At 45.3% G+C, this 27,855-nt stretch overlaps 1 protein-coding gene across 3 annotated transcripts in view; it reads left to right on the forward strand.

Annotated features, from left to right (window-relative positions):
* Positions 1-27,855, forward strand: part of Rasgef1b (RasGEF domain family member 1B) — a 509,760-nt gene that overhangs the window by 463,138 nt on the left and 18,767 nt on the right. For 2 of the 3 annotated variants that reach the window (XM_087908846.1, XM_087908847.1), the window contains exons 5-7: positions 23,320-23,502; positions 25,224-25,346; positions 25,841-25,978. In XM_087908846.1, coding sequence (XP_087764972.1) covers positions 23,320-23,502; positions 25,224-25,346; positions 25,841-25,978 — 444 coding nt within the window. Of the gene's footprint in view, positions 1-11,161; positions 11,320-23,319; positions 23,503-25,223; positions 25,347-25,840; positions 25,979-27,855 lie in introns of those variants that run through there. The other variant, XM_048426389.3, reaches the window with a different exon arrangement.

Raw genomic sequence — 27,855 nt, forward strand, 5'->3', positions numbered from 1 at the left:
TCAAGTGCTTTCTCCATGCTGGGCAAGCAGCCTGCCAACAGGGCTACATTTTCACCCTGAGACTTTCACTCAGTCTCATTCTAATAGCAGATACAAAAATAGACATATAATTTTAGAGAGAGCATTAATATCCTCCAGAGATCCTGAAGTGCTTTTCATACTTAAAAATGAAGTGGAATGGCCCTCCCCTGACAAAATCCACTGCTAACACCTTCTCATCCTTCAGGTCTGAAAGCCAAGCTGCCTTCATTTCCAGCCTCCTCCAAGTGGGTCCCCATGAGAAGCACATCTCTGTCTCAGGCATGGGCATCTCTTTAAGGACTGCTTATTTAGAAAAGACCCACCATCTTCTGGGGCGGTCATTTCTCCTCAATAGTTTTGGTTAATGCCTTCTCCAGGGCCTGGCCTGCAGAAAACTTTTAGAAATGTCTGGAATTTAGGTGATCAACCACCCCCTGTTGAACCCATTCCTGAAGTTTTTTTTCCTAAACATTTGCTTTAAAACATTTGGGATTAGTGCCGGGGAGATGGCTCAGGAGGTCATGGCACCTGCCTCAAACCTGGCAAACCCAGGTTGATCCCTAGAGCTCGGGAGGTGAGAGGAAAGAACCAAGTCCAACAAATGATGTCACATGAGCACCAAGTCACATGGGTTCCCCCACCCAATACACAAAATAAAGAAAAAGTGATTTGGTTTGGTTTTTCTAACATATGAAATTCAGTATTAAACCTGGCTGGTCCCAGGCCAAGCAGGACAGTTGGTTGCCTGAGTGACATGCAGATACATTGAATAAAAGGTTAATGTCACAAAACGCTGCCTGTCACAGAAATTGAATCTTAAGTCTCTTTTAACCAGACTAAAGCAGGAATGTTAGCGAGTCTTGGTAGGTGCAGTACATTCTAGTCACTGGCTTTCATGTAGATTTGAGCTGTTACATTAACATCCAGAAAAATGCTTCACCTCTGTCGAGCATTCCACAAGACTACTTAACTGACTAGAGTGTTAATGATGTGGAGGGTAGGAACATTGCAGATCCATAGCCAAGTTACCTTGGGTTATCCTAGCTCCTACGTGGCTGCTTGTTGCCCATCTCCGTGTTTGACATATTACAACTCTTAGGTAAATCATTTTGGATAGACCCCCAAAACTAAGAGTGTCATCAGATAGCACTAAGACCTATGGTACCATGTCTATGCCCCAATGTCTTTAAAAGATGTTTTGATTTATGATCTACTTTGTTCGGACACTATAAAAACTCTACCAAACTGTTAGCACATTGAAACACGGTGCTTATATTTATCTAAATTTACATTCCTGGATCATTGTTGCTTATATTTGGCTCAAAAAAAAAAAAGATTATCAAACCCTCTAAGGTGAGAGCCTAGGAATATGGTTTTGCTTTTTACTGTTTTGCATTGCCGGGGCCTGAAGGTAAAGGGAAAACATATTCCTAGGCTCAAATCAAGAGCATCGTGAACATCAGTAACATCAGTGCCACGAGGCAGAAACGGGCTCCGACACCAGCGGGGCTGGAGCAAGTCTGTCACTCCTGGGCCTTGTCAAGCCACTCGGTTATTGCAGATCACATATTCTTAGTCTGACAACTGTGGATTCGATGCAGTTTTTGAGTGGGGATGTGTGCAGCTCAGTTGGCAGAGGGCTTACCTAGCACGTTTAAAACCTTGGGCTGCATACACTGGGCATGGTGGCACACACCCGCAGTCCTGGCACTGGGGAGGTGGAGGCAGGGGGGTCAGATGATAATCGTCAGGCTATGTAGTGAATTATTCACAGCCAGCCAGGGCGACATGAAACCTGTCTCAAAATAAAATGCAAGCAAAGAAAACAAACAAAAACTTCACAGGAAGCTGCCGTCTTTAACTTCACATCGAACTCTGAGAATCTGAAACAATAGCTTCTCTGAGCCGGTTGCTTGAATCTGACCAAGGTCCTTTTTGAAATACTGCTTTCCAGGTGAGACAGCTGTCTTCTTCCCTTGCTCACCAGTTCTCCTGGTTTGTACTGCTTCTCGCCAGAGCTCTCCAGAACAAGTCTTGCTACCCTCTGTGCGAATGCCCCCTGCCATGTTATTTTATCCCCCAGAGCATTTCTGCTTAGCAGGCCAGACACTTCCCCTTTCTTGAGACATGGGTGACTGCTCCTCAGTTTGGGATGAAAATGGTTTCATCATTTTTGCGGCTTTCAGATTGTGTGTGTGAGAGAGGAGGGGGGAGGGAGAGGTGCCAAGGTACACAACCTCAGGTGTAGGTCCTTCCCTTGTTTGACACAGGGTCTCTTGTCTGCTCCTGAGTAATAGGTCAGCTGGCCTGAGACCCACTGGACATCTCTCCATTGGAGCAACGGAGTTACAGATGTGAGTTCCCATGTCAGGCGATACAAGGGTTCTGGGGATTCAAACTCAGGTCCTTGTGCTCATGAGACAAGCACTTTATCTGCCTACCCATCTTTGTAGCCTGGCTTCCACAGAAGGGGTGTGGGGTAGTGGTGAGTGGGAGACAGAAAGATAGAGAGGCTGGGGGAGGGGCAGAGAGAAACACACACACACGCACACGCACACGCACATGCACATGCATACACACAGAGGGCGAGCACTGTCCTGTAACATTCATGGAGCTCCGCGGGGCCCCTTGCCTGTTCGGTTTTTCCTCAAGTTTGCTGTACTGTGACAGTCATTACAGGCTGGCTTTGACAGTTGTTTTGTCTCATCAAGAGAAAGAGCAAAATTCATGCTCATTTTTATTTTGTTGTGTACTCTGAATCAAAAGGTTATGACTAAGTTTAAAGTGAGAGGGGCTAGGACTAACCAAACATCTATTTAGAGATGTTTTTAAGACACTATGTCCTAGTTCAACTATTTTGGAGGAAAACGGCACTTATTAGTATTTGGGACATCAAGAAAGTTTGGGCTTATGACTTGTAGCAGCTGGTGTTTGACTTTTCAACTGGGGTATTTAGGAAAGGAATTTGTTGTGAGTTTCTAATAAAACAACAAACAGAACATAAGGCAAATATTTTCCTTTTCTGTGGGGCTTTTGTCTAGACTGGGGCATTTTGTTTTGTCCTCTGCCATGCGTTTCTTGCTGTGAGAGCGAGGTATTGAGTTCGTACCTCTGTAGAGCAGGCCTGGGCTTCCTCAGATTTGGTTTCTTTAACGCTTAGGTGATCTCTTCAATCCCTGAGCTGTGGTCTGGCTCAGACAACCTGCCTTTCTTTTCTTCTAACTCTTTTCGAGCTCGACTTCTGCCACAGCCATGTCCTTCCAGCCCATCTCCCACCCCAACACCTCTTCTTCGCTCTTGCAACAGATCGCGAGTAGAGGCATGGTGCGAGCCTTAGGGAGACAGAGCCCCAGTCAGCCTCCATTTCCCTCTCCTTCTTGACCACTCTTTCAGAGACAGCTAATTAGAGACAATTGTGTGGGTAATTGTAGATTCTAAAATTATCACCAGTTAATTCCAGGCCTTGGAAACATTAATCATATGCTAATGGTGTTATGTGGGAGATTTGACTTTCAAGCAGATTTCAGTCAAGAAGCCAAGCTCATCCGTGTGCTAACCGTGTGTCACCGTGCCCATCACAGAGTGGGCCCCACACAGTCACATCAAAACACGAGAGGCGGCTCATATGATAAACAAGTGAGGGTCGTCATATTCTTCAATGAACTTACGTCACATACATTATCATTTTACACAGTGGCACCCAATGCAATTACCCGGACTACTGATAGGTACTTCAACTTTATAAATGTGATCAATCCATAAGTAGAGAAAGTTAAGGGACTTTTTTTTAAACTTTATCAGTATATATTATGTTTAAGTAAATATAGAATTTTAAGTTTATATAGTATAGCTATATGGAAAAAATCCAATTTTGATTATAAATTCTTTCATTTTTTAAGGACTTCACAAAATAAGAATGTGAAGTATCTATTTACTCGCACTCAAATGATCATTATCAGCACACTGTCAAATCTGCCAAAGTCTCTCTGAAAAGAACTGAATTCTACAGATTAAGTTAGAGTCTCATTGGCCCACCATGCCCAGACTCAACTGGTCCCAGAGACAGATTTTCTCAGCTGTTTGGAGAAAAACTTGACTGCTAGGATCACTTCATGAGAGAGAGAGAGAGAGAGAGAGAGAGAGAGAGAGAGAGAGAGTATGTGTGTGTCTGAGTGAATGTTTGTGAGTGTATGTGAAATGCATTTAACACTGTGCTTTTCCATGTATAACAGCATCTAGATATATTGTGTTAGAATACTGGTTCTACTGAGGAAATAATGTTCATCTACAAATCAAAATGAATTTTTGGGTATTGTCACTGATTTAACTTTACAGAATCAGCCAGAAGTCATTGCTTTAGACAAATTGTTTACTTTAGTGGTTCTCAGCCTTGCTACTGCTGCGACCCTTTAATAAGGTTCCTCACATTGTGGAGACCCCAACCATAACATAATTTGCGTTGTTATTTCATAACTGTAATTTTGCTACTGTTATGAATCATAATGTAAATATTTGATATGCGACCCCTGTTAAAGGGTTATTTGACCCCCAGGTTAAGAGTCACTGGTCTAATTGATTTAAAAGATGACGTAATCTTCTGATTGGTTGCTTGACTCTATGCGAGAGATGAATCCTCAGGTATGAGTTTTCACAATAACAACAGCAGAGGCCAGTTGAGGAAGCCCTTTGACCGCCATAATTTTGTGAGGTCTGACTAATAGAGTGACCAGAAAACAATTACTTTACGGATGAAGATATCAAAGTGTTTATTCTTTCATTGCCTTAAACATTAAGTAAGATCATAATTGACCAGGATTAGTAACATGTAGAGAATTTCACTATGTCAGCAGAATCTAGAGAATTCTACATTATCATTGTCAACAAGAGCCCTTAGTGTAGGCATCTGTTCTCAGTGTTTCCTAACAAATTTTACTTGTATAATGTAAAGGTAGCCCTACAGAGTTGCCCCTGCAGGGATAATAATTAGCAAGTCAAATCAGGTACTGTTTGAAGTCCTGACTTATTTCCGGGGCTTGGACAAGTGTAACTTTGCTATTATCTTGTTAGTCTTGGAGATATCATTTATTCTCTCTGGGACTCAACTTCTTCATCTCAGAAACACTTTGATTGGTGGCATGAGGATCGGAAAGATTAGAAGAGTTGATAATTAATATTCCTTCCAGCTCTAAAATTGTCTTATTCTATTATTCATTTTCTCCCTTCTTCCTTCTTACTCAGTGTTCTAGGACATAGAGTGATAATTAGTTAGAACTGAAGGGACCTTCTAGAAAAATAAGAAAGCTTAATATAAAAGGCGGTAAGTATCTCAAATATAAAACTCTCTTGTCATGACTGGCCAAGTAGAGCATTTGATGAAGTCCAGGACACGTGAGGCCCTGTCTCAAAATAAAACAACAGAAAGCTATCTTATTCTTAATTCATTTTAAAATCAACTCATTCAAAAGAAAACAGACAGATCTTGGCAACGTAGAAATCACAAAGAAAGAAATACACCTGCTTTTCACCGTAACGATTTATACGGTGAAGGGTAGCTATACAAATTTAAGCACAGTTACACTCCTGTTCAAAGTGGTGAGATGCTGTAATCAAATGACCCATATTTGTTAGGTGTTTCTTTGTCAGTGCAGAAAAGTATGCTGTGGTCCATTACATTATCAACAGAGATGCATTGCTCCATGACCCTGTGATCAGGTCACGTTATATTAGCTGTTCGTTGTCAGTAGTTAGGCTAAGGAGAGACATTGTCTGTGTCACACATAACTTCTTTCTAAGAATAAATTGGAACTGGCAGGTAAGTAAAATAACAACACTCATTAAAGCAAAAGCAGCAGCATTGCCTTTTGGCAGCTATTGTCTTCAGTAAGTTTTAGAATCTTCACACGTCCTTAAAGGAACTGAAAAACTATCATATGTACGGTGGAATTTCCCGTGCAGTTGTTACATTTTTGGAGGAAGTTTTGGGTCTGTGAGCTAAAGAGTGGCAGTGATTACAGCAAGAGGGTAAGTGAAAGAACCTTCCGGAAGTTGTCCTCTGTATTCAAGCCCTCCCATTAGGCGTGAAGTCTTAGCAGGCTGGATAGAATCTTCTCACTGATCTCAGACAAAGAAGTTGTGTATCTTCTATCATGGCTGCTGCTGAACTGAGACTCCCACAGTGTCAGTCAGTATCCTCCCTAAAACAACTAATAGATGGGAAAGAGTTTTGTAAACCGACTCATGTTGATAATGTTTGAAGTATTCATTTCAAGGTTGTTTGTCTCATCATAGAAATTCTCCCAAAGCAGCAAGACTTAACCTTACAGTCAGCAAAGAATTGCTGGCACTGGGCAAGAAGTCAGGATCATAAATAAATACAATTTCAGACCTGTCCTCCCCTGTTCTTACCATGGTCCAGGGATGTGAATGTTTGGCGTCCACCCCCCACCTTTGTATTTCCATGGAATTCCAACATGGCCTTCTTCTAAGCTACATTGGTCACCGACTGGCTTTTCTTAGGTCAAAGTGGGAAGAGGGCACGAAACCAAAGCACGCCAAGCTGCCTTCTTCCCCTTCTGCTGTCGGTCCTCAGACCATCAGGAAAGGGAAGTGAAGGAAAGCAACACTGAAAATCAATGAAGGAAATGAGGGGTTTTTTTCTGAGGTCTGGAGTCGAGGTCTCTCATTGTCCTAAGGCCTGGCACAGTAGTTCATCTTCCCATTGCAACTGAACGAGACGCAAACTCAAAGGCAGAGGCCCCAGGAAGTGGGCCTTGTGCTCGCCACTGTCTTGGCCACACAACTGCAGGGTTTCCTCCTCTGTGGGGTCTGTAAGGGTGGGTGTTACATCGTCTTCTTTTCTTTAAAATCTATTAATTGTGAAATAGAAAGGACTTTCCTTTCTTTAACAGGGAGTGGTTCATCTGTTAAATACTTTAGGTATCAGAGGGTTTATTTCCTCCTTACTTTTTACCTGTTGAAGAAAAACCATCACTTTTGCCTGTCACCGAGAAGCCACTTTGAATACACTGCAGGTTAACAATCTGCGGAGTAACAGCCAGAGACGATTAGATGCAGTTTATCGGTACTTTCTGTGCTCGCTCTTCCTGGCTTTGCTGTACAAAATCCTCATCATCTTTCGATATTGTGTAAGACAGGTATTATAAACTGTCCTTCCCAAGAGTGGGTTTGCCCTTCTTGGTTTGAAAGCTAGAAGAACAGGCAGTGTCCAGGCTAACCGGAGACTAGCAATGTGACCTGTGCCTTTGTTTCTATCCATTTACAAACTGGAGCTCGGGGTTCACACCTTCAAGGGCCTGAATCCACATTCCAGAATGACCTAGAGAACACATTAATGAGGGCAGAATAGACACATTCTGAGGATTTACATGACAGTTTCATAAAGCCCTTAAAGATCTCTTACAACTCGTAGGATCAGAAGGTACTGTGCGAACTTCCAGGGGGAAAGTGTTGTTCATAACGCTACCCGGTCATAAAGACTGTGAGCCACAGTGAAGACAGCCCCAGCTCTGCAATGGTGGCACTTAAGATCTGAGCATACCCAGCAGCTGTTTAATTGGACTTAAGGGCTTCTCAATAGCAAGGGGCTTATGCCTGGTGCTATCAACCTAGCCGTGAACCCATGTCTGCAGAGGTCATAGACTTTAGAGGAGATTCCACTACAATCATTTTGCTAAATTAATATTGCTTCCAACTGTCTGCTAAATACTTATCTAACACCCATAGATAAGGACAAGTTCTCACCCCTCGTCAGAGAAACTTCTTCTTTATAGTAAATGAATGCTACTCAACTAATCAAAATGGGGGAGAAAGTGATCCTGAGATTCCCAGCCTCAACTGGAGTGTGTGCAACACAATCCTTACACCTAAGGCTCAGCAGGTAAAAGCACTTGCTACGAGGCCCGGTGGCCATGGCGCACACCTTTAATCCCAGCACTTGGGAGGCAGAGGCAGGCAGATCTCTGTGAGTTTGAGGTCAGCCTGATCTACAAGAGCTAGTTCCAGGACAGGCTCAAAGCTACAGAGAAACCCTGTCCCAAAAAACAAACAAACAAACAAAAACGAAACAAAAAACAAAAGACAAGATAAAACAAAACAAAACACCCTCCCCCCAAAAAAACCTATTTGCTATGAAACTTGACACCTGAGATCCATCCTTGCAATCTAGAATGGAAAAACTTCCAAAGGTTGTTCTCAGGCTTCCACACCCATGTTGTGGCATACACACACTGGCGCGTGCGCACACACACTGATACACACACACACACACGCTGGCACACACACAGTGGCACACACACATGCACACACAGACACACACACACGCACACACACACTGGCACACACACACACACACACACCTCTAGTAATAAGCAAAATGAAATGAATTATTTAAAAAGCAGAAGGTGAGCAGAAATGGAGGAAACAGAATGGAAAGGATTACACAATGACTATTCAGCCTATGTTCTCACCGGATTCGTACAGCAATAGTATCATTGTTCCCAAAAGGTGGATTTATACTGAATACAGTGTGATGTAAGTTGGGATTTTTCTCTGGAAATGAAAGTGGCAAAAAGAAAGGAAGTTGGATCTGTACTGTTCATGATGATACCTGCACTTCTTTTGTGTACCTGAAGTGCAGGAGGCTTAGAAAAAGCAACCTTCCCTACAGAGCTACACAGTCTCGGTGGAGTTTAAATGTAACACGGACCGCCACCCTTTAGTGCTATGATGAGGTTCTGCTCTTCAGGGCTTTATTTGACTCAGCTTGACTACTATTGTTGAGTTTACTAATATTTACATTTTTTATATTAATCAAGTGTGTGTGTGTGTGTGTGTGTGTGTGTGTGTGAAGTTGAAGGATTCGGTTCTCTCTTTTCACCTTGTGATTCCTGGGGATCAAATTCAGGTGGTCAGGTTTGGTAGCAAACACCTTTACCTGCCGGGTCATCTCACTGGCCCTCCAACACCTTTCAGGAGGACACAAATTGATCTAATGGAGTCAAAAGATCAGAAAGAAACTATGAGGTATAGAAAACAGAAAGCACAGTTGAAACAAAATTACATACTGTGCTTTAGCTATCCATCCATCCATCCATCCATTCATCCATCCATCCATCCGTTTATTAAGCCAGTACACACTTATCAAGGGCTTATGTGTTGGTCAGTGCACTTATGGGAGAAACAGGGCAGGTAAACGCCCAGCTCTGATCCCATGGAGCTCACATTTTATCAGGTAAGGGGAGAGACTCAGTAATAAGCAAAATGCGATATGTCAAATGGTGACAAGACTTATGCAAGAAACAAGAGCGGGAGGAGGACCGTCCAAAGTGGAGTGGATCCTAATTTTAAGTGAAATCAAGAAAGGTGTCTCTGGGAGACAGTGTCTTAAGCCCTTTCATGTCCTAGCTCTTTTAGTCCCAGTACTCCTTCAAGAAATTGCTTGATTCTCATGATGCCATGTTTTAGTGAGTAAACAGGGCCCCAGAGTCCTCCAGTGCCTTGTAGAGATAGCTGTGTGATAGACAGGGCTCTGGCTTGAATGCTGGCTCCAGAGCCCTGTCTGCACAACACAGTACTTACATCAGAGTTAGAAGGGCCTGGGCAGAATAGGGCGCTTGGATGCAGTTTGAGAAACAAAACAAAACTTTGTATCAACATCATAGTAGCATCCACTTTGCATTTTTTAGAATATAAATAAAGTGAACTTCATCTTTTTGTTTAGTGGGTAAGCCTCTGGAAAGTAAAAAGGCAGTGTTCTGGGCTTGTGAGAATACACAGTGGTTACAAAGGGTGTGACTGGTGGCACCATTAAGAAATCTTGGTTTGGTCCAGCTCACTTAGTGTTTTGCTGCAGGACCAGGAGGAGTGTGGTTTGCCCTGTGTCCTATGGTCTCTTTGTTAGCAAACACAGGATGGAAAGCTCAGTCATGACTGAGGGCCCGCAGTACTGCTCATTTGTCCTAAACCATTTCCCTTCACAGCGCAGAGATGCCAGAGTTAAACAAAAGGCTCAGAGTTTTGAGAAAAAACTGCTGGTCCGGGGAGACCCGTCTGTAGAAGGAGAGCATAGGCTAGAGAGATATGCGAGGGGACCCTGCTAATGATTCTCCAGCCAGAGGACAGGCGATGAACATTAGGTCAAGGTGGCGCCTTCCACTCCGGGAAGGAGAGAGGCAGGGACCTTAGACCAGGGGCTCTAATAATGCCAATTACAGCCCCACTGAATGGTCCAATAGTGTTTATATACGAACGGAAGCTCTCAAATCCTTCATTTCTATCCAGGATCACAGCGCTGCCAAGTCTCCAGATTTTATACAATTCCACCCCGCTCCACGGATCTCTTTCCCCCACTTCTTCGCTTACCTTTCTATCACGCCTACAAGGGAAGTTTTGAGGCCCCCTCCCCCCCTTTTTTTTTTCTAAAAGAGTTGTCAGGTATCTGATGGTAGCTTTATGTATGTGGTTACAATGATAACACAACCTTCACTGAGGACTAGCCTCGTGTATTAGAGAAGATTCCTTTCCTTCTCGAAAGTTTCAACACCTGTAATTTCAGTGACTGGCAGTTTACTTAGGGTTTGCCCTCCAGTAGCCAGTAAGCTTCAGAGGTCTGGGACCAGCGGGTCGCAGCCACCAGTGCGCCCCCAGCGTTTTGCACCACACCTAGCACCCAGCCAGTACTCGGTAGTTCCCGGATTTGCTCCGAAAGTTACACGGACAGTAACCTACAGTTCATAATTATGATAATAGATACTGTACAACGAGTCGAGCCGGTATTTACAGGTAGAGCACACAGGCAAATGAATACACACTCGGGGACACATGACTGCACAAACAGCCGCGGGCAGTGGCACGAAGGAGGAAGCGCACGCCGGAGTGGGGCCAGCCCTGGCTGCTGAGACCCGCTGCGCCAGCAACCCAGCCTCGGCAGGCGGCGTGGGCGGCTACGGCCGCAGCGTCACGGGAGTCCCAACCCGCGGGGGCCCGGCAAGTCCCCGAGCGCCCACTGCAGGGCGGCGTGGGCGGAGAGCGGCGCCACGATTGGCCAGCGAGAATGGGCGTGGCCAGAGGCGGGGGCGGGGCCGGCGGCGGCAGGAGGCGGGCACTCAGGAGCAAGGGGGGTGTGCGCGACTGCGGCTGGAGTTTCAGTATAAACAAGGACCCCGACTGGATCGGCGGGTTTTTCCTTTCTTCTGCGTTCGGTCCTTCCTGGTCCTCAGCTCGCCTTTGGGGGCGCCGCGGTACAGCAGCCAGGAGGCGGAGGCCCGGGGCCGTGTGCGGGTAGGTGCTCCGCGGGTCCCGGCGGCGGGATGGAGGGAGCGGGCTGCACGGAGTCCCGGGGCTGCGTGAATGCTGCTCCCGGACCCAGCTAGCTATCCAGTGCACCCGGCGTAGCTCGAGGTCCCCAGTAAGCGAGCGCCGGCGGAGCCGGGGACGTAGGAGTTCCCGCGCCCGGTGCTTTCGTGCCGGAGGCTGCCGCGGTCCCAACAGGTGCGGAGCTGAGCGCCGGGGACCCGGGGATCCATGGACGCAGTGCTGCGCCTCGCCCCAGTGCCCAGCCAGGCCTTCTGTTTAGAGATCTTGTTAGATCTTGAGGGTTTGTATTAGTTGGAGTCGCATTCATCCTCCTTTTTTTCCTTTTTTCTTTCTTTCTTTTCTTTTTTTCTTTTTTTTTTTTTTTTTTTTTTGCTTTCCTTCTAAGCTTCCTGTGTACACCTAGGTTGTTTCCATATACTTTTGGGCTAGTTTCTTGGGGTGTTTGTGAGTGTACCGACTGTTGTTTATTTTTGTTGCTGATTCCATATAATCTAAGGTCTGACTGTAGGAACAGACAGGGAAACAGAAGTCTTGTGTTTCCCTGACTCTTATGCAAACTTGAACAAGTAGCCTGTTTTTGTTTGTTTGTTTGTTTTGTTTTGCGTTTGCGTTGGACCCAGGTGAGTTGCCTTCGGACGCTAGTCTGGGTTATTTATGCTAACGTGGTTTAGGGTACCTGGAGCTTCGTGGGCTGACAGCGTGAGGGAGGCGCCTCTTTATTGGAGAGCCCCGAGAACAACTTCTGGGCTGTACAAGAGAAAAGGCCAAATGGGGAGCAAAGGGGTGCGCGCCTCTGTGTGTGTGTGTGTGTGTGTGTGTGTGTGTGTGTGTGTGTGGAGAGAGAGAGAGAGAGAGAGAGAGAGAGAGAGAGAGAGAGAGAGAGAGAGATTTGACTATTGCTTGCCACCTTACCCCATTCAAATTGATGCAGTTCAGGCAAAGCAAAGCACCGTGGCTAAGCCCTCTGGTAGATAGTGCGAGGAGAAGCGGGTGGACTGGTGTGGTAAACAGCGCCGGAAGAGCTTCTAGGTTGCAGTTTTCTCTTCTGAATGTAAATGTACCACTTTGCAGATGAATTCGCGGGGTCTGGTGCATATGAATAAATATGCACGCATACTTGTGTATGTATGTTTGGGTGAACGCGTCTCCAAGGAGTCCTTCGTCAGCAGCGCCATGTGACAATGGTCAGGAACTGCTGGTGTGCGTAGATCTATATTTAGCCCTGATGGTGTCTCACAGGGAGGACGGGTCTCGAGCTGGGAGGATAAAGCGGGAAGAGGCTAGGGATCAGGGTACCGTGCTCCTGGCTGTTGTCTGGCCCAGTCAGACTCAGGTGGGTGAATTATTATTCTTTCCTCCCGAGCACGGTAGCTGGAACGTGGCATGTGATGACCGTGCCTTAATTTGCGCATAGTTGTGACCAGGGTGGTCAGCCTATGCAAAGAGGATTAAAAACCAAGATAGTGTGTAGCTGATTTGAGGATATAGGAGGAAATTATTGGTAATGTGACATTCAGAGCACAAGAACTGATTTTTTTTAAGGATTATTTTTGGCTGTTGAGGATATATAGAAGAAAAATGACAACCCCAGTTAAATACTATTATTCATTAATGACATTTTTATTTGGGGCAGGGAGCAATGTTTGAGTCATGAGGACCCAGGGCACTTTTGGCAGAAGTCAGCATTCACAAACAGTGCTGGCTGCTTTATCCCTTTCAAGTAGACTTGCTGGCGAGCATGAGATACCATCAGCCTCTGGTGAGCAAGTCGCTTCCCTGTGTCAGTCAATCCTTTGTTTTCCTAGAGGTCCGGCTCTTCTGGATACCAAGAATACTGGCCCTGGACTTGGGGCCTGTTTGGTTCTTAGAATTTATTTTAGCTTTTCCCCTTAACAGGAGCTACACTGTACATTGTGTCTGTGTACCACATGCTGTGCCCTGCCTGGTGGAAAAGAGAACCAACAGAATGGATCTGCATTGTCTTTTTCCTAACCTTAGCATCTAATCTGTTTCAAGTATATGTAACTAAATATTGCTAAGTATTCATTGTTTATCATAATATTCCTTATGCCATTATTAACATCTCATTCTCATAATCCAACATTGACCTCACTGTTTAATGGAGTACAATAGGCCAAACTGAACCGGTTAAGTACCACTCAACTAAAGGAAAGAAACTAGGTAAGAAAACAGGGAGGAAGATGTGGGCCAGGAGGACCTACACAGACTAGGTGGGGTCCCCAGTCTAGTACAGAAAACCATGGGACCAGCCTGTTCAGTCTCCAAAGGCTACTTACTTCGAAGACCTGAACTTGCAATATTGGGATGACCTCCAAGGAGAATACTTGGAAAGGAGATAGGGAAAGAAAAGTTCTAGACCTTGCCTGGGAGAAGAGTTAGGAAGCCCAGGCAAGGATTGAAGAGAATCTTAATTCTAATGGCACAAATAATGAGAAAATAAATGAGAAGATTTTAAGGAGATTTTGTGGATTCTTAAAATTGGCTAATTGTACCTTGGAGGATTTGAGGGGTTTAGTAATTGAATTTAAGTATTGTCTATCTCCAGCCCTTTTATTATTCCAGAACCATGTAACACACTGTATTATATTGTTGCCCATCTCTTTATTAATTCATCAGTTAAGGCTACAAAAATTAGACCTGGACAGGCATTGCTCCTTATAAAATGACAGTTGTAGCTTTGCAGAGCTCTTCCCTGGAAATGAGAAGTTGGGGTTTGGGCAGGTGGGGAGCCCCAACAAGACCCACACCTTCTTTAGGTAGTTGTGGTATCTGTTGGATGGGCGTTGGAAGGGTGTTGGAAGGACATGGTCTCTGGTGCTTCTCTGTCTCTGTAGCTGCTGGTTCATTTTGTTTCTGTACCCATCATCCATTCGTATGCAAGAGGGCCATGCCAGGGTGGGGACAGCCTGTTAGCTGTGCAGGTGTTTCCTGAGCACATGGGACATGAAAAGGGGCAAGCAACACTTGCTATTCAGTGGATTTTCATAGAAATTTAGTATTTTCTTGAATTGCCTTTTTTCTTTTTATTTCTTCATTTTTGGAATATTTAAGATTACTAATTATCAGTAAAGTGGGACCAGAAAATTTTTCTTGACTTATTAATTTGTCATTCTTGTCTACTGATTGTCAATTTCTCTTTTACCAATCAGTTTTCGTAGGTTTATGTATTTACATTTTTCTCTTAAGGTAAATATATACCCAGAAATGATCCAGTTGTTTTAAAATGTATTACATAACCCTGATGTGAAAGTTTGACACAAACAATTTAGTCCTGTGGAAAGGAAAACGTGTTATAGATCATTAACCTGTTCAATTTATCTAAAAGAAAAACCATTGAAGGGAAAAATCCATAGTTTTTCAAGAACTTAGAGTTCAAAAAAAATCCAGTTACCATGTTACATAATTAAATAAAAGAACAATAATCTTGGCTTTTACAAATACCTCTACCAAGTATCAAGCCATTTCCCTACTGAAACATACTGGACACAGAAAAGTAAAATATCTTAATAAAAGTTATCCCCTGTGATATTTCATGATTTAGCTTCAGATCTGTCATATATTTTATAATCCCAGAGTGTCTGTGCTGTTTAGTGTGGCAGCTTCTAGTCGCATGTAGATATTTAAATGTAAATTTGCTTAAGTTGAACAAAATTGCATATTTCTCGGCTGTCTTTTCCCCCCTCTATTTCTTTCTGTCCCTCTGGCTTGTGCTGGAGATGAAACCCAGGGCTTTGTGTATGCTGTAGAAGTGCTGGGCCACCAAGTCACTCTCTAGCCCACTCTCTGCCCGTGGGAAGTGCCCTTCGGTCGCTGTGGCCAGTGGTGGCTATCAGACATGGAAGAGGAGGCGAGTCTTCTAGGAGTCCAGCCCTTCTGGCAACACTCGATTAGGTAGTGATGATTTGGAGATGAGTTTTACCCATCTAGGACTATGAAATAACTGATTCTCATCACAGATGGGCGCCTGAGACATCAGAAAATAGATCTGTGGGCACTGCCAGCTAGTACAGCACGGGCGGTGCCGCTTCTCTGAGTTCAATAAGTGCTAAGATCTTTACATTTCCCCAGTACTGTAGCTGCCCTTCTCTTGTTTTCCTAACCCAGCTGTTAGTGCTGGAAAGCACCCGCTCTGTCAAAGACAGGGAGCCCGGCGCCACCTACTGCTAAGATCGAGAATTGCAAGGATGCTGTAGATGGTACAGGCTTTTTAGGCGTGGAGAATGTCAGCATGGCCTGGCTTGCCTTCCCACATACCCAATAGGAAGGATTTCAATGTCACCCCAGGCCTATTCAGAGTTGCCATGTACCGAAATTTTATTTTGCACTTTAATAAGCTGCTGCCACTGTCCCATGACAAAAGATCACAAATCTAATCTTTGTTGTTCTTCCAACAGAAAATTGTAACTAGTTGAGTCAGAATTCTTTTCCATCACCAATTAGGGATTAGTTAAAAAAAAAAAAAATCCTAGTTAAGCAAAAGAGCTGATTAAGCAAAATGTAAATTTGAGTTGTGGGGGGTGGGGCGCGCACATGGCACCTCAAATCAGGAAACACCGCCATTCCTTTGCAGAGGAAACATAGGTTCGGTTCTCAGCCCCCGCGTTGGCTCAGACAGCTATAACTCCGGTTCCAGGGCATCTGATGCCCTCTTCAGGCCTCCTCAGGTACGACCCCCATGTACACGTTAATAACAAAACTTTAAATAAGCTATCCTTTTCCTCCCTGAACTGGGAAACCTACCGAACATCGGGATTCAATTCTAAAAGCCGCACACTATGGAGGTGCTTCCGTGTATTCTGCCTCTCTGCTCCCATCTGTGAACTTTTTAACTTCCTCTCGTCTTTCTCTCAGCCCCGTGCCTTCTCACCGCACAACCTCTTTTCCTAAGACGGTTAGAGGAGGAGCAGCCTCCCAGCTTTCGGAGATCCTCTCTGTGGTCCCTGCTGAAAGGGCTTCTCAGTCTAAGGAAAGAAACGAGAGGATAATCATCTCGACGTTTCCAAGCTTAGAATAAGGCATGTCACCTGGGCTCAGCTCCACAGTCCCCGGAGCCTTCAGTCAGTCTGCATTCCCAAGTCTTGTGTCACACAAGTGAAGCGGTCGGTCTAGGCATTGGCTAGGAGGGTGTTAGGAACTTTTACCCAGCGTCTGCGGCGTCAACGGAGAAAAGGAAGAGTTGTCCAGTGTGCAGATCCTCAAGCTCCAAGTTCCCGTGGAATCTAGACAGGAGTTGAGAAAGGTCAAATTCCAGGTACTAAGTGAAATCTCTCCCCACTAAACAAACACACTTTCAAGGTTCAGCTGAGATAAGGAGAGCTTTGCCTACATTTTTCTTTTAAAGTCGGGACACTTGTCTGCCATTTAAACTGATGCTAGAACACTGTAATCAGTGTAGAGTCGTTGGGGTTGTAAACACTGCACCCTATGGTGACGCAGGGTGAGTGGAAAGTGCTTTTTTCCGACCTGCACATTTTCTGTCTTCTCTCGAAACTGAAGGAGTCCCTGACGTGCTGTTCTAGGGAAGGTTGTCAGAGCGTCTGCCACAGAAGTCAGGGGTGGCTTTTGATGTAGCTCCACGCCCATCCATACCCCAGCCTCCTTCCCAGTTGGAGTCCTCACCTGAAACCACCTCCTCCCCAGTGCACCTGCTCCATCGTAAATCATGCTGCCAAAGCAGTCGCTAATTCGGACACAATCTGCCGGTCAGGGAAAGGCGGCTTTTCTTCTGGAGCTTCAGTTGGTCTGAAGCCATTCGACATGCCTTTCAGATCAATTCATCCTGTAAATCATCCACAGCCAGCCCCTGCTTCAGGATCGATGTCAGGGTTTTCTTCAGGGTCGTTGGAAGAACATGACCTATGCTTGTGCACAAATTAGCAGCCCCTGTAAGATGTCTGTCAACTGATTTCTGTTTCCCAAGTCAGTTTTAAGAAGGAGTATTTGTCTACTCTGCCTGGCTTGGGTGTGTCTTGTTCCTGCTGGAAGCATTTCCAGCGTAACTTACAACCTGTGGGCTAGCTTTAGTGCTCAGAAAGGTATTTTTTCTTCATTCTCGTTTATTGTTTCATAAAATAAAAATCTATTTCTTGTTGTCTTACTATGCCTTCTATCCAGAGTGATGCCCCACTGGGCTAGGGAGCCCATTTCAGGAACTCTACCCTTCAGACCTGCCATTCTCATGTTCTCTCTAACTCAGCTGAATTGGTACTACACACACACACACACACACACACACATGCACACACATGTACACACATACATACACACACATACACACATATGCACACACATATACACACAAACACGCACATATGCACACACACAAACGTTTATACACACATAAATATACACACGCACACACATGTACACACATACATACACACATACACACATATGCATACACACAAACGTTTATACACACATACATATACATATACACATGCACACACATGTACACACACATACACACACACACACTTGATTTAGAAGGAGCTAGTCCTGAATGTCTTGGAGGAAGGTTCCCTGTCGTTCCACCTCATTCTCCTGCTTTGCAGTAGACATAAGACATCTAGGTTCCACGCTAGGCCAGCGCCCTGTGCCGGACAGGAGCTCCAGTATTGTCTGTGCAGACATGTCAGCGCGTTTATATGGGCACAGCAGCAGAGAGGTGTGAAATTTCTTCAAAAAGATCTGTTTCACTAGCTGACTAGGATGTATCTTGAATTTCAAGCAACCGACCTAGAAATGAAACTCTCTAAGGTGAGAGCAGTTTTCCAGTCTGCAGTGTAGGCTAAGCAGTGATTGAATCGCCAACAGGATTTTTGTGTGTCTCATACAGATCCCCTCTTCAAGGGAATTAACTCTTTGTTTATCTGGTATAAATCGAGCCAGGATTTAACTAACTGCTGTCATACACTTTAATTCTGAAGTAATCTTTGTTTCCTAAATAAGGTGTTTGGTTAGCAGGGCCCCATTTATGAGTATACTATGCAGGACAGATTTTGCATGAAAGAAAAAAAGGGATGGACACTGGAGGGGCTTGGTTTTATGTTAGAAAGTGTGGGGGGGGGTAAGCTCAAAGCACGCGAGCCCATTCGTTATGAGGACTGTACAGCAAAGGCAGCAGAACTGCAGTGGCTGGGAAGATGGGTGGGAGCCAGAGGGCGAGAGCCACTTCTTGCCTGGATCTCCCTCGAGGAGTCATTGGCAAGAAGTTCCTGGAGATGGTGGAACCCAGGGGTCGGGAAGTCTCTGATTCTTGTGTCTAGTGCATTAGGTACTGAGTTTATTTTCTTGACAATTTACAGTCTTATTTCATCTTCTGGGCTGCACTTTTCAGTCCCAGACCTGAGCCTAATGGAGTGGGAGACCTTGACGTGGAAGGTGAATGGTGTTGAACGACCCCTAGCTGTAGATGTGGGTCACGGAACCAAGAATGCTTGCAAGAAGCCAAACCTTTGTGCCTTGTCTTCTTAGGTATTTAAAATTAAGGTTCCAAACAGTACCCGCTGTACCACTCTGCCGCCTTTGTACTTATCTCCTAACTAGGCAGTGAGACTTTCAGAAAACTCCTGCATTGGCTTCTCGCTAGAGATTTGTCTAGAATGAGTGATGGACACTCTGTCCCATGGTCTGTTGTCATTGGCTCATTACAATTTTCTTTGGCTGGTAACCTGTGAGGAAATACAGGAAAATAGCTCTGCAATTCATGGAGCCATGGGTACGGACTGAGCCATCTACTCTACAATGCTGTGCTCTTTCATATGCTGCTTCAGTAAGTCAACGGAACCCCCTTATTCTGGTTTCCCATGCCCCCCAGTTGTAAAGAGAGTGTGCTTCTTGAGGCACATACTGGAACCTCTGAACTTCCTGTCTGGATGGAACTATGTATTGATCATCAAAGTCAGAAGCTTAACTACTACTGTTAGCAGTGTGATTGTATTTTAATGAGAATCGTTTGTAATTTTAACATATCTTAGAAATAAGAATCTATGCAGACCATGTAAAATGTATAAATCATTCTAATAGCAAACAATTTGGGACAAAATGTTGGGGTTTTCACCTAATGGTTAAAAATTAGAAGTTCAAAGACTATTTTAAATGTAATCGAAGTAATATAATAAAATTCGCCCCTGGGATCTGGAGACCTAGCTTTCCAGCCCTACTCTCTGTGTACTTTATATATAATCCCAGGCAAGTTACCATAGCCTTCGTGTGTGTGTGTGTGTGTGTGTGTGTGTGTGTGTGTGTGTGTGTAAGCAGGGAAGGCATGGCGGGGGCGGGGGAGAAAACAAAACAGGATGTGAGATGTAAAGAAGGATTACAAGAATTACCAGAGGGTAATCCAGAAAGACATCTGTAGTCAGGAAACTAGGAACAAGAGAAGCCAGTGAGATTCTCAGAGCCCTGCCCGCGTGTCCCTCTGGAGGGACAGCTTCATGGGGGGCGGGGGGTTCTGGGGAAGTAAAGCTCATGGAAAGCATATGACTTTCCTAGCGTCTGAGATCAGAGAGGGCAGAAGGGTCACCATGAAGAGAACAGGGCTTGGAGATGGCAGACAGAGGCATGGTTCTGAGCCCAGGGCGAGGAAGACGTAATGTGCCCTTGTGTGTAGGTCTCATGCCATGACTGGATCTCAGCGGCTGGCCACAGGTCTTCACATCAGTTTGATGGCAAATGACCTCCAGAGACACACGCTTTCCTTCCACTGATGTTTTAGGTAGAATAAGCTATAATGCTGATTAACTTACCTCTGTTACGTTGCCATCTCTATTTACAGTGTTTTCTGGAGGAGCCTTTTTTTGGGGGGGTGCATTTTCTGAGTGCTACTTTTGGGATTGGGAGTGGTATGACCCCTAAAAGCTTTTGCTACACCTCTGAAAAGAATGTTCTAAGCTCTTTGCTAAGCAGACAGGATGTAAACACAGGCGAACGTGTGTGTGTGTGTGTGTGTGTGTGTGTGTGCGCGCGCGCGCACGCACGCGCGCCATTTAGGGTTTGGGAAAAGGTGAGCAAACCCGAAAGTGACAGGTGTGAAATGTACCTGAATGTAGGACAGATAACTTTCTAAGGCTTCACAGCTATCAAGGACTATTTCAATAAGTTTGATTGTTTTAAAAAAGACTTATATTTTTATGTGTATGTGTGTGAACCTGTATGAGTATATATTCATGTGACACATGCATGCAGGCGTCTTCAGAGGCCAAAAGTAGGTTTTGGGGTTCCTTCTCACTGGAGTTAGAGGCTGGTGTGAGCCCCATGTGGGTGCTATGAATTGAACCCAGGTCCTATGCAGGAACAGTGAGAGTTCTTTGCTGAGCCATCTCTCCAGCACTGAGTCCGAATTTCGGGGGTAGGGATGGGGGTGGAATCCAAGTTCTTCTCTGCTTTACAGGAGAGTAAATAAGAGTGATACTAAATACTGGTAATTTGGGGGATAAGCTCTTAAAAGGGAACTGGGGTGATCTGGGACTATCCGGTAAGCTGTTTACTGCTTATAGGCTCCAGGCACTGGGGCACAGATTCCTTGGGGAGCCACATTGTACTTCAGTCATGTGGCTGTGTTGTGTTAACCTGGTCACCCCAGTTCACCTTCCCGAGCTCCAGGTCCCACATTTTTAGAAACAAGAGTTTGGGCGGCTTATTCTATGGCTTCTTACAATCTGTCCTAATCACTCAGGACAACCTTTTCCACTGAGTTCCAGCCCCCTACCCCCTCCTCCAGGCCATCCTTGGTCCTCTCGACCAACCACTTCTAATTGATTGTACTTAGAAATGTAGTTTCTATCTCTTGAAACAGTTTCTGGGGCCCTTTTGGAGGTTTATCATTTATTGATTTTTCTGGAGTTCTTAAGTCCTGGCCAACCATCTTCAAAGGCACTTGATTGTGTTCAGTGACAGGTGAGTAGAGATGTCAAGGAAAATTCACGGTTCTGGGCAGAAAAGCTTCCCGTCTCGGGAGTCCTAGCCTTCATCCTGTATGTGAAGGATGCTGTGTGGCTGCTACTGTTGGGAGCTGTTCTAAGATAGCCACAGCCAGATCCAGACAGGATTCCTTCCGGGCTGTGAGAAGTAACCTAGGTGAGCGTGGCATCTCAGGTCCTGGGCCTCCAAATGTTAGGTTGGTCCCTGCTTCTGAGAACAAGGGTTTCTTCTCTGTTTGTCTCGTCAGAAACCAGTGATTTGTAACAAGTGAATTATACCTGAATTATCTTCATGAAAAGTGACGATTTGAAGAGGAAAGAAAGTCACTCTGTCTACACCATATAAGGGAATAACACTGAGTTTTGTTTTGTTTTGTTTTTGTTTACCTACAGTTTCTGTGTGTCAGATATTATCATCTGAGTGGTTGTCCTGTTTATTTAATCACTCACCTAGTGACTTGGCAGTCTAGCCTTTGGATGCTATAACCATGTCCTCCCTAATAGAAGCACACAGCACTGATAACCCAGGGTCCAGATGTTGAAAATCCCAGTGGAGGGGTTCCCAAGGATACTTTTCTTCCCATTTCTAGCAATTTTGTTTTTTTTTTTATGGAACTTTTTAGAAATTCTATCTCTGTCCTGGTTTTTGGGTGGATAGAAGTCAGAACATGAAGCTATTTTTCTCTATGTCTATGTCTCTCTTTTTGAGACAAGGTCTCTCTACATAGCCCTGATCACAATGTAGACCAGGCTAGCATTGACCTCACAGAGACCTGCTTTCCTCTGTCTCTGGAGTACTCAGATCAAAGGCGTGCACCACCATTTCCAGTACTTCTGTATCTCCATATCTCTCTGGATATGTTTTTCCTAAATGCTGCTTTCATTTGAGACCTTGGCATTATCGACTTTGTTTTGTTCTAACACCCTATTCCTGGGCACCACCTACCCCAGCCACACAAGACCTTGTTACAGAGTTCTTAGCCCCAATCTTATCCCACCTCCATAAGTGGAACAGATGCTGCTGGGGGGCTGAGCTTAACCCCCTCATTTAAATGCAATTACCTTTCAGCCTATTAAAAAGAAGGATTAGCCCAGGTTGTGTCCTCCTGCAACCTCCATGGCTGCTCCTCATCAGTCCTGGGCAGAGTGTTTGACTTTCCCTCGGCTCTGAATCCCCAGACTCCATGAATCTGAATGCCTCCAGTGTCTAGACTCACAGCCAGGAATCTGAGTATGTTCTCAGGGCCCTGCACTGGGTCCCCAGGAATCCCAGTTATAACCTAACGACCTTTGGCCTGCACTGAACACTGTCTGACACGGGCTTTTTGAGTGACAAAACACACAGAGGGACAAGAGCAACTTCTCTAGACTGAGGCAGTACGCCTTGTTCCGAAATATAAAGTGCCTTCTCATCCTGCCTGTTGGCTGAGACAGGCTGTGCACACAGTACCCACACAGCATCCCAAACCTGAGAGCTGACGAGAGAAGCAAAGGCCAGGTAACATGCTGGGGAGCCAGCATGACGTCTCTCGGTATGCGCAAACACAGACACACGTTAGACACACACAGGCAAAGAAACAATCTGTGCCCTTTAATTCCAGGCCTCTTTTCAGCTTCAGCCCTGGTGCTCGTCCACGTGTCCAGTGCCTGTCAGTTCCCTTCAGTTTTATCTGATTCATCCTGGCGACGTCTTGACTTGAAAATCCTTGGCTCCATGAGGTTAAGCAACTGGAGCCAGGTTCCTCTACACCTGTTCCCAAGTGACTGTTAAGGAGCGTGTGTAAAAACGACACCATGTAGATTACAGTGCAGACTGGATCTAAGCAGTTTGTAATAATGGATTACAGGTGTGTGTACGCGTGAACTCGGAGCACTTTGGCTCTTCCTGGTTCGAACTGTGCGTCACAGCTATTTTCTCAAGTTGCGTGTCTTGCGCTGTTATGAGAATTACTGGTGAAATCTTACTTTTCATATCACATTTCACTGATGACTGTGTTTTCTTGTTTTTCATTCCTTTTAGGAAAGTATGCCTCAGACACCTCCCTTTTCAGCAATGTTTGACAGCAGCGGTTACAACCGAAACCTCTACCAGTCTGCAGAGGACAGCTGCGGGGGCTTGTGTTACCATGACAACAACCTCCTGTCTGGATCCCTGGAGGCACTTATCCAACACTTAGTACCCAATGTGGATTACTATCCAGATGTAGGTACCGGTGTTCCTCTGAAGCCCATTTTTGGTGTGGCTTAGAAATTGCAGTATGAGCCGGGCGGTGGTGGTGCACGCCTTTAAGCCCAGCACTCGGCAGGCAGAGGCAGGCGGATCTCTGTGAGTTCGAGGTCAGCCTGGTCTAGAAGAGCTAGTTCCAGGACAGGCTCCAAAGCTACAGAGAAACCCTGTCTCAAAAAGACAGAAAAAGAGAGAAAGAAAGAAATTACAGTACGCTATGGTTACTGTCCTTGCTGGGAAATTGTGTTGGTGGCTAAGAATTTTTTCCAAGGAGAAATTATACTATCATTGAAACTTCTGAGATCAAATTGAGCTTGGAGATGGGTCAGATGGGCAAAGTCTCCACATCTGATTTTTTTTTTTAGGTTGTCCACCACATTTTAGGCAGTCTAAATGAAGAGATATCTGTAGACTTGATCCGTGCCGATGTCTTGCTCTGTGAAAATGCAATTAAGGAGAGCTTTGGGTGCTTCTGCCGTGTGGCTTTAACATACCCAGGGAAAGTCCATAGAGAGAGATACGTTACACACAGATGCAGTGAACTATAGATCAGACATCGGGTGGTGTTGGCCCCGCTTTTGCTTTCCTTGACACACTTGCATAGTCGGCACTTTCTAACCTAGGAAGGCCGCCGTATGTTATCTCAGTCTTGGTTGTTCCGAGAGGCAAGAGGGGAGACGTATCTACTCACTGGTTCCTCTTAGTATCAGCAGTCAAGCCAGGTGTCCTTTCTGGGCCAAGTGAGCGCCCCTCCCCTCTTGTGTCTGTTGAGGGGGATTTAGAAGGACAAGAAGGTTGAGTTTAACGGGCAGCCGTTTATTGATGGTGAGTTCCTGGAAATGCCTAGAGACCACATTTATTAGTTTTTATAAATACAATCATAAACTCATGCTGCAAAGGAGAGCGTGCACTTGCCAATGGTAATTCACCATAATGTCCTTAACTGAGTTATCTCCGTGTGATTCATTACATAGCATTTTCAAATATGTTCCCAGACAGGGAAAACTTGTTATCGAGAGTATAAGGAATCCCTTGTTCAGTACTGTAAATGTTTATGAACCACTAAAGGTGCCGAAGGAGGGCTGGAGGAGCCAACAACCCATGGAATTCCTCTTTTGATGGAAAACCTGAAACTGTTAGAATAAATAAGCACCGCTTCATCGGTGATTGCTTGGGAAAAGTATATAGTGCTGTATTGTGCTTTATCTGATAGCTTAGTCTCAGGCAAGCCAGTAGGTCAGCAGAAAGTCAGCCTTCAAACGTTGTAACACAAACACCGTGTGTGCCGCACGGAACACACTGGGCAGTTCTTGACTGAATGCGGGTAGGGCAGGTGGGTTTCTGTTTCTCCGTTTTGATTATTGGTTAAAATAGTATGTGGACACGTTACCTTCTGCAGTGTGGGTAACCTGTGTAAGCCAGCCTTGAGTCTCTCTGGGCTGAGTTTCATTCTTCTTGATTACACTGGGAAACAAAGACGTCCTGGCTCCCTGAAGACGGATAAGAAAATGTCCTCTGGGCCATTTCGGGAGTTGAATTTATCCTGTGATTTTAAGATAAAGTGGCGGTGAAGGGGACTTGGCATTTACTGGAACCCACAGCCTCTTAGCTCCAATGTACGAGGAGATTATAGTGTGCAGGAATGGTGCAAACTCAGAGAAGTGGTGACAAAGACGACTTTCCCTCTCTTGCTGCAGAGAACGTACATATTCACCTTCCTGCTCAGCTCTCGGCTATTCATGCACCCGTACGAGCTGATGGCCAAGGTTTGCCACTTGTGTGTTGAGCACCAGCGACTCAGTGAAGGGGACAGTGATAAGGTAATGCAGCATTCGAGTTTTATGGGTTTTGTTGTCTTGGTTTTGTTTTTATTTTGATTAGATCTGCTAACTCTGGCTTAGATTTCATGGTGACGGTTTCCAGAGGTGACCCCCGCGTAGCCCCACTGGCACAGTGCCTAACTGGCACAGTGGCCGTGCGAATGGAATTGGGAATGGCGTGAAGATTGTGGGGTAGGGCTGCAGAAGTGGGCCAGTGGTGGAAGGCTCACCTCCTTTGTGTACCTCCTAGGTTAGCTCCCTAGCACGGCAAAATAAAGTGCAATGAAAGAAGGATCAGTATAAAAGTCACAGAGGACCCCGTCCTGCCGTTGTTAACCATACGTGGTGTTGATATGAAGGGGGCTATAGCTGTTGCTTCTTCCCTAGAGAACCTGCGGCACCAGAATTTAGTCAGTGACACAGTTACTTGGTTATTTATTTAACACAGACCCTGGTGGTGGGTACCTCTGACGTAGATTTCTTTTTCTCCCTAGAACCAGATGAGAAAAATTGCACCTAAAATTCTTCAACTCCTGACAGAGTGGACGGAAACGTTTCCTTATGACTTCCGGGACGAGAGAATGATGAGAAACCTTAAGGACCTGGCGCACAGGATGGCCAGCGGCGAGGAGGTTGGTCACGGGAGTGTAGTGGAGCCAATGGGGTTTCCAGGTGGAGCCTGGGAGGGAAGCGGGGCTGAACTGACCCAGAACTCAGCGCCGCCTTTTTCTTTTGCCTTCAGCCAGCACTCTACATAGCACTCTACATATTGGCCTTTCTGGTGTGTCACGTGGTGAACAATTATTCCTTCCCCCTTCAAATGAGTGTGATCTCGAGTCTTAGGTTGTTATTTCCGGCTGTGTTCATGCTAGTTCATGTGGCCAGGTGCATTTTGTTTTTATTCCGCTTTGTTCTGCCTTCTTCAAAGGTTTGACCCAGCTCACATATTATTTCTTCTCTCTGTGTATCTATCTACACTTACAGTAGATATAACTAAGTAGCATATTAATAACTCATGTAGAAATAGACAGTCCAGACTATAAAGGGGGAAAGTACATTTGCCAGTGTTGAGAGCATCTGGAAAGGACGGCTGTGATCTGTCCGTTCCAGATAAAAGGGAAATACAGTTGGTTACATACCTTACAGGGGACAGAAAAAGCATACTAGTGATTCTGGACATTAGATAAAAAACTTAGAAATCTGGGGCTGGTAGAACATTCGCGTGGCATACATGAGCCGGTGTGATGGTGAATGCAACATAAACAAGGGAAGACAAAGTCTTCTTAGGATAGGAGGCCTCACTTGCTCTTTTATAGTGTTCACAGCGCACACTCTGATCAAAGGGGAAACATGAAGTGTTGTGTAATTAACAAAGGGAATTCATGGAACTGGGATGTCAGGGGCTGGGGGTGGCGTGCAGGAAACGATCCAAGTATTCTGGTGCCGGAAGTCGATTCGAGGCTAGGACCTGGAATAAGTGGAGGTTCAAAGCAGGGCTCTTAGGTCATCTTCCCTAAATATCACCTCTGCCAACCGAGCCTTTGATAGCAGGTGCTAAGCAGCTTCAACAGAGCCGAGGTATTTGAAGTAGGCCTGGAGGGCTAACTTTGTGTGTTGAGGCTTGCTGGGCAAAAATATGTTTGTAGTTTCCGTGCGGCAGATAAGCGTCTGGGAATAAGTTTGGCACGGTGTAACACTGTCACCTGGAGAAAGGTAGCCGGAGTACCTGGCAGGACAGGGATATCCTTTCCATTAACACAGTGCCCCCTCCATGACAGCTCCCTGGAGAAGCCGACCTCTCTTTCGGCTCTGTGCTGCAGAGATAAGAGCTCAAGACACCTGTTCTGATTCACGGGAATGCTCACGCTGCCGTTTTCCTAATCCGAGATCAGTGAAATTAGGAAACTCCGGCTGTTGAGAGCTCTGCGCTTAGTTGTCTTGTGTGGCGTTCAACTGGGGAGCATTCACTGCTGCTTTATGACATCATGTGGAGCTCCCTGCTGGTTGCGAGCGCACAGTGTTCTAGTCAGTTTTCCCGCCTTAGGTTCCTGCTGCTGTGAATTATCACCCACAAAGGTCAAAGTCCGCCAGTGTAGCATTGCTGCAAGCATTCTGTATGGGTGACTGCTACTGGCTGCTTGGCAGGGCCAGGGTTGGCTCGGTGGCTTTGGTTTGTGACAAAGCGATCAGAGATAGGTGCCATCCCAGGGCTGTTTCTGTATGAAGGTGAGGAGTCACAATCAAATTCTCATGTCTGTTCAATTGTGCAGAGCTGTTGGCACTGCCAGCTAATTGTTCTCTGTAGCTTTTTCAGAGAGAAATTAGATCATAACTGTTTCTCCCCAAAAAGGAACACTTGATTTTTTTTTTTAATGGATAAAATGCAGTGATTTGAAAAGGCCTTATTGATGGCTGCTGGTCTTATCATGAAATCAGAGATGGTGATCCTTTCTGTTTGCCAACTGAGATCTGATCTTTATAAACAAGGTCAAGGCTCCAGGGATTGGGT

This window comes from Myodes glareolus, chromosome 8 (assembly GCF_982192425.1).
Source record: "Myodes glareolus chromosome 8, mMyoGla1.1, whole genome shotgun sequence".
Classification (NCBI taxonomy): domain Eukaryota; kingdom Metazoa; phylum Chordata; class Mammalia; order Rodentia; family Cricetidae; genus Myodes; species Myodes glareolus.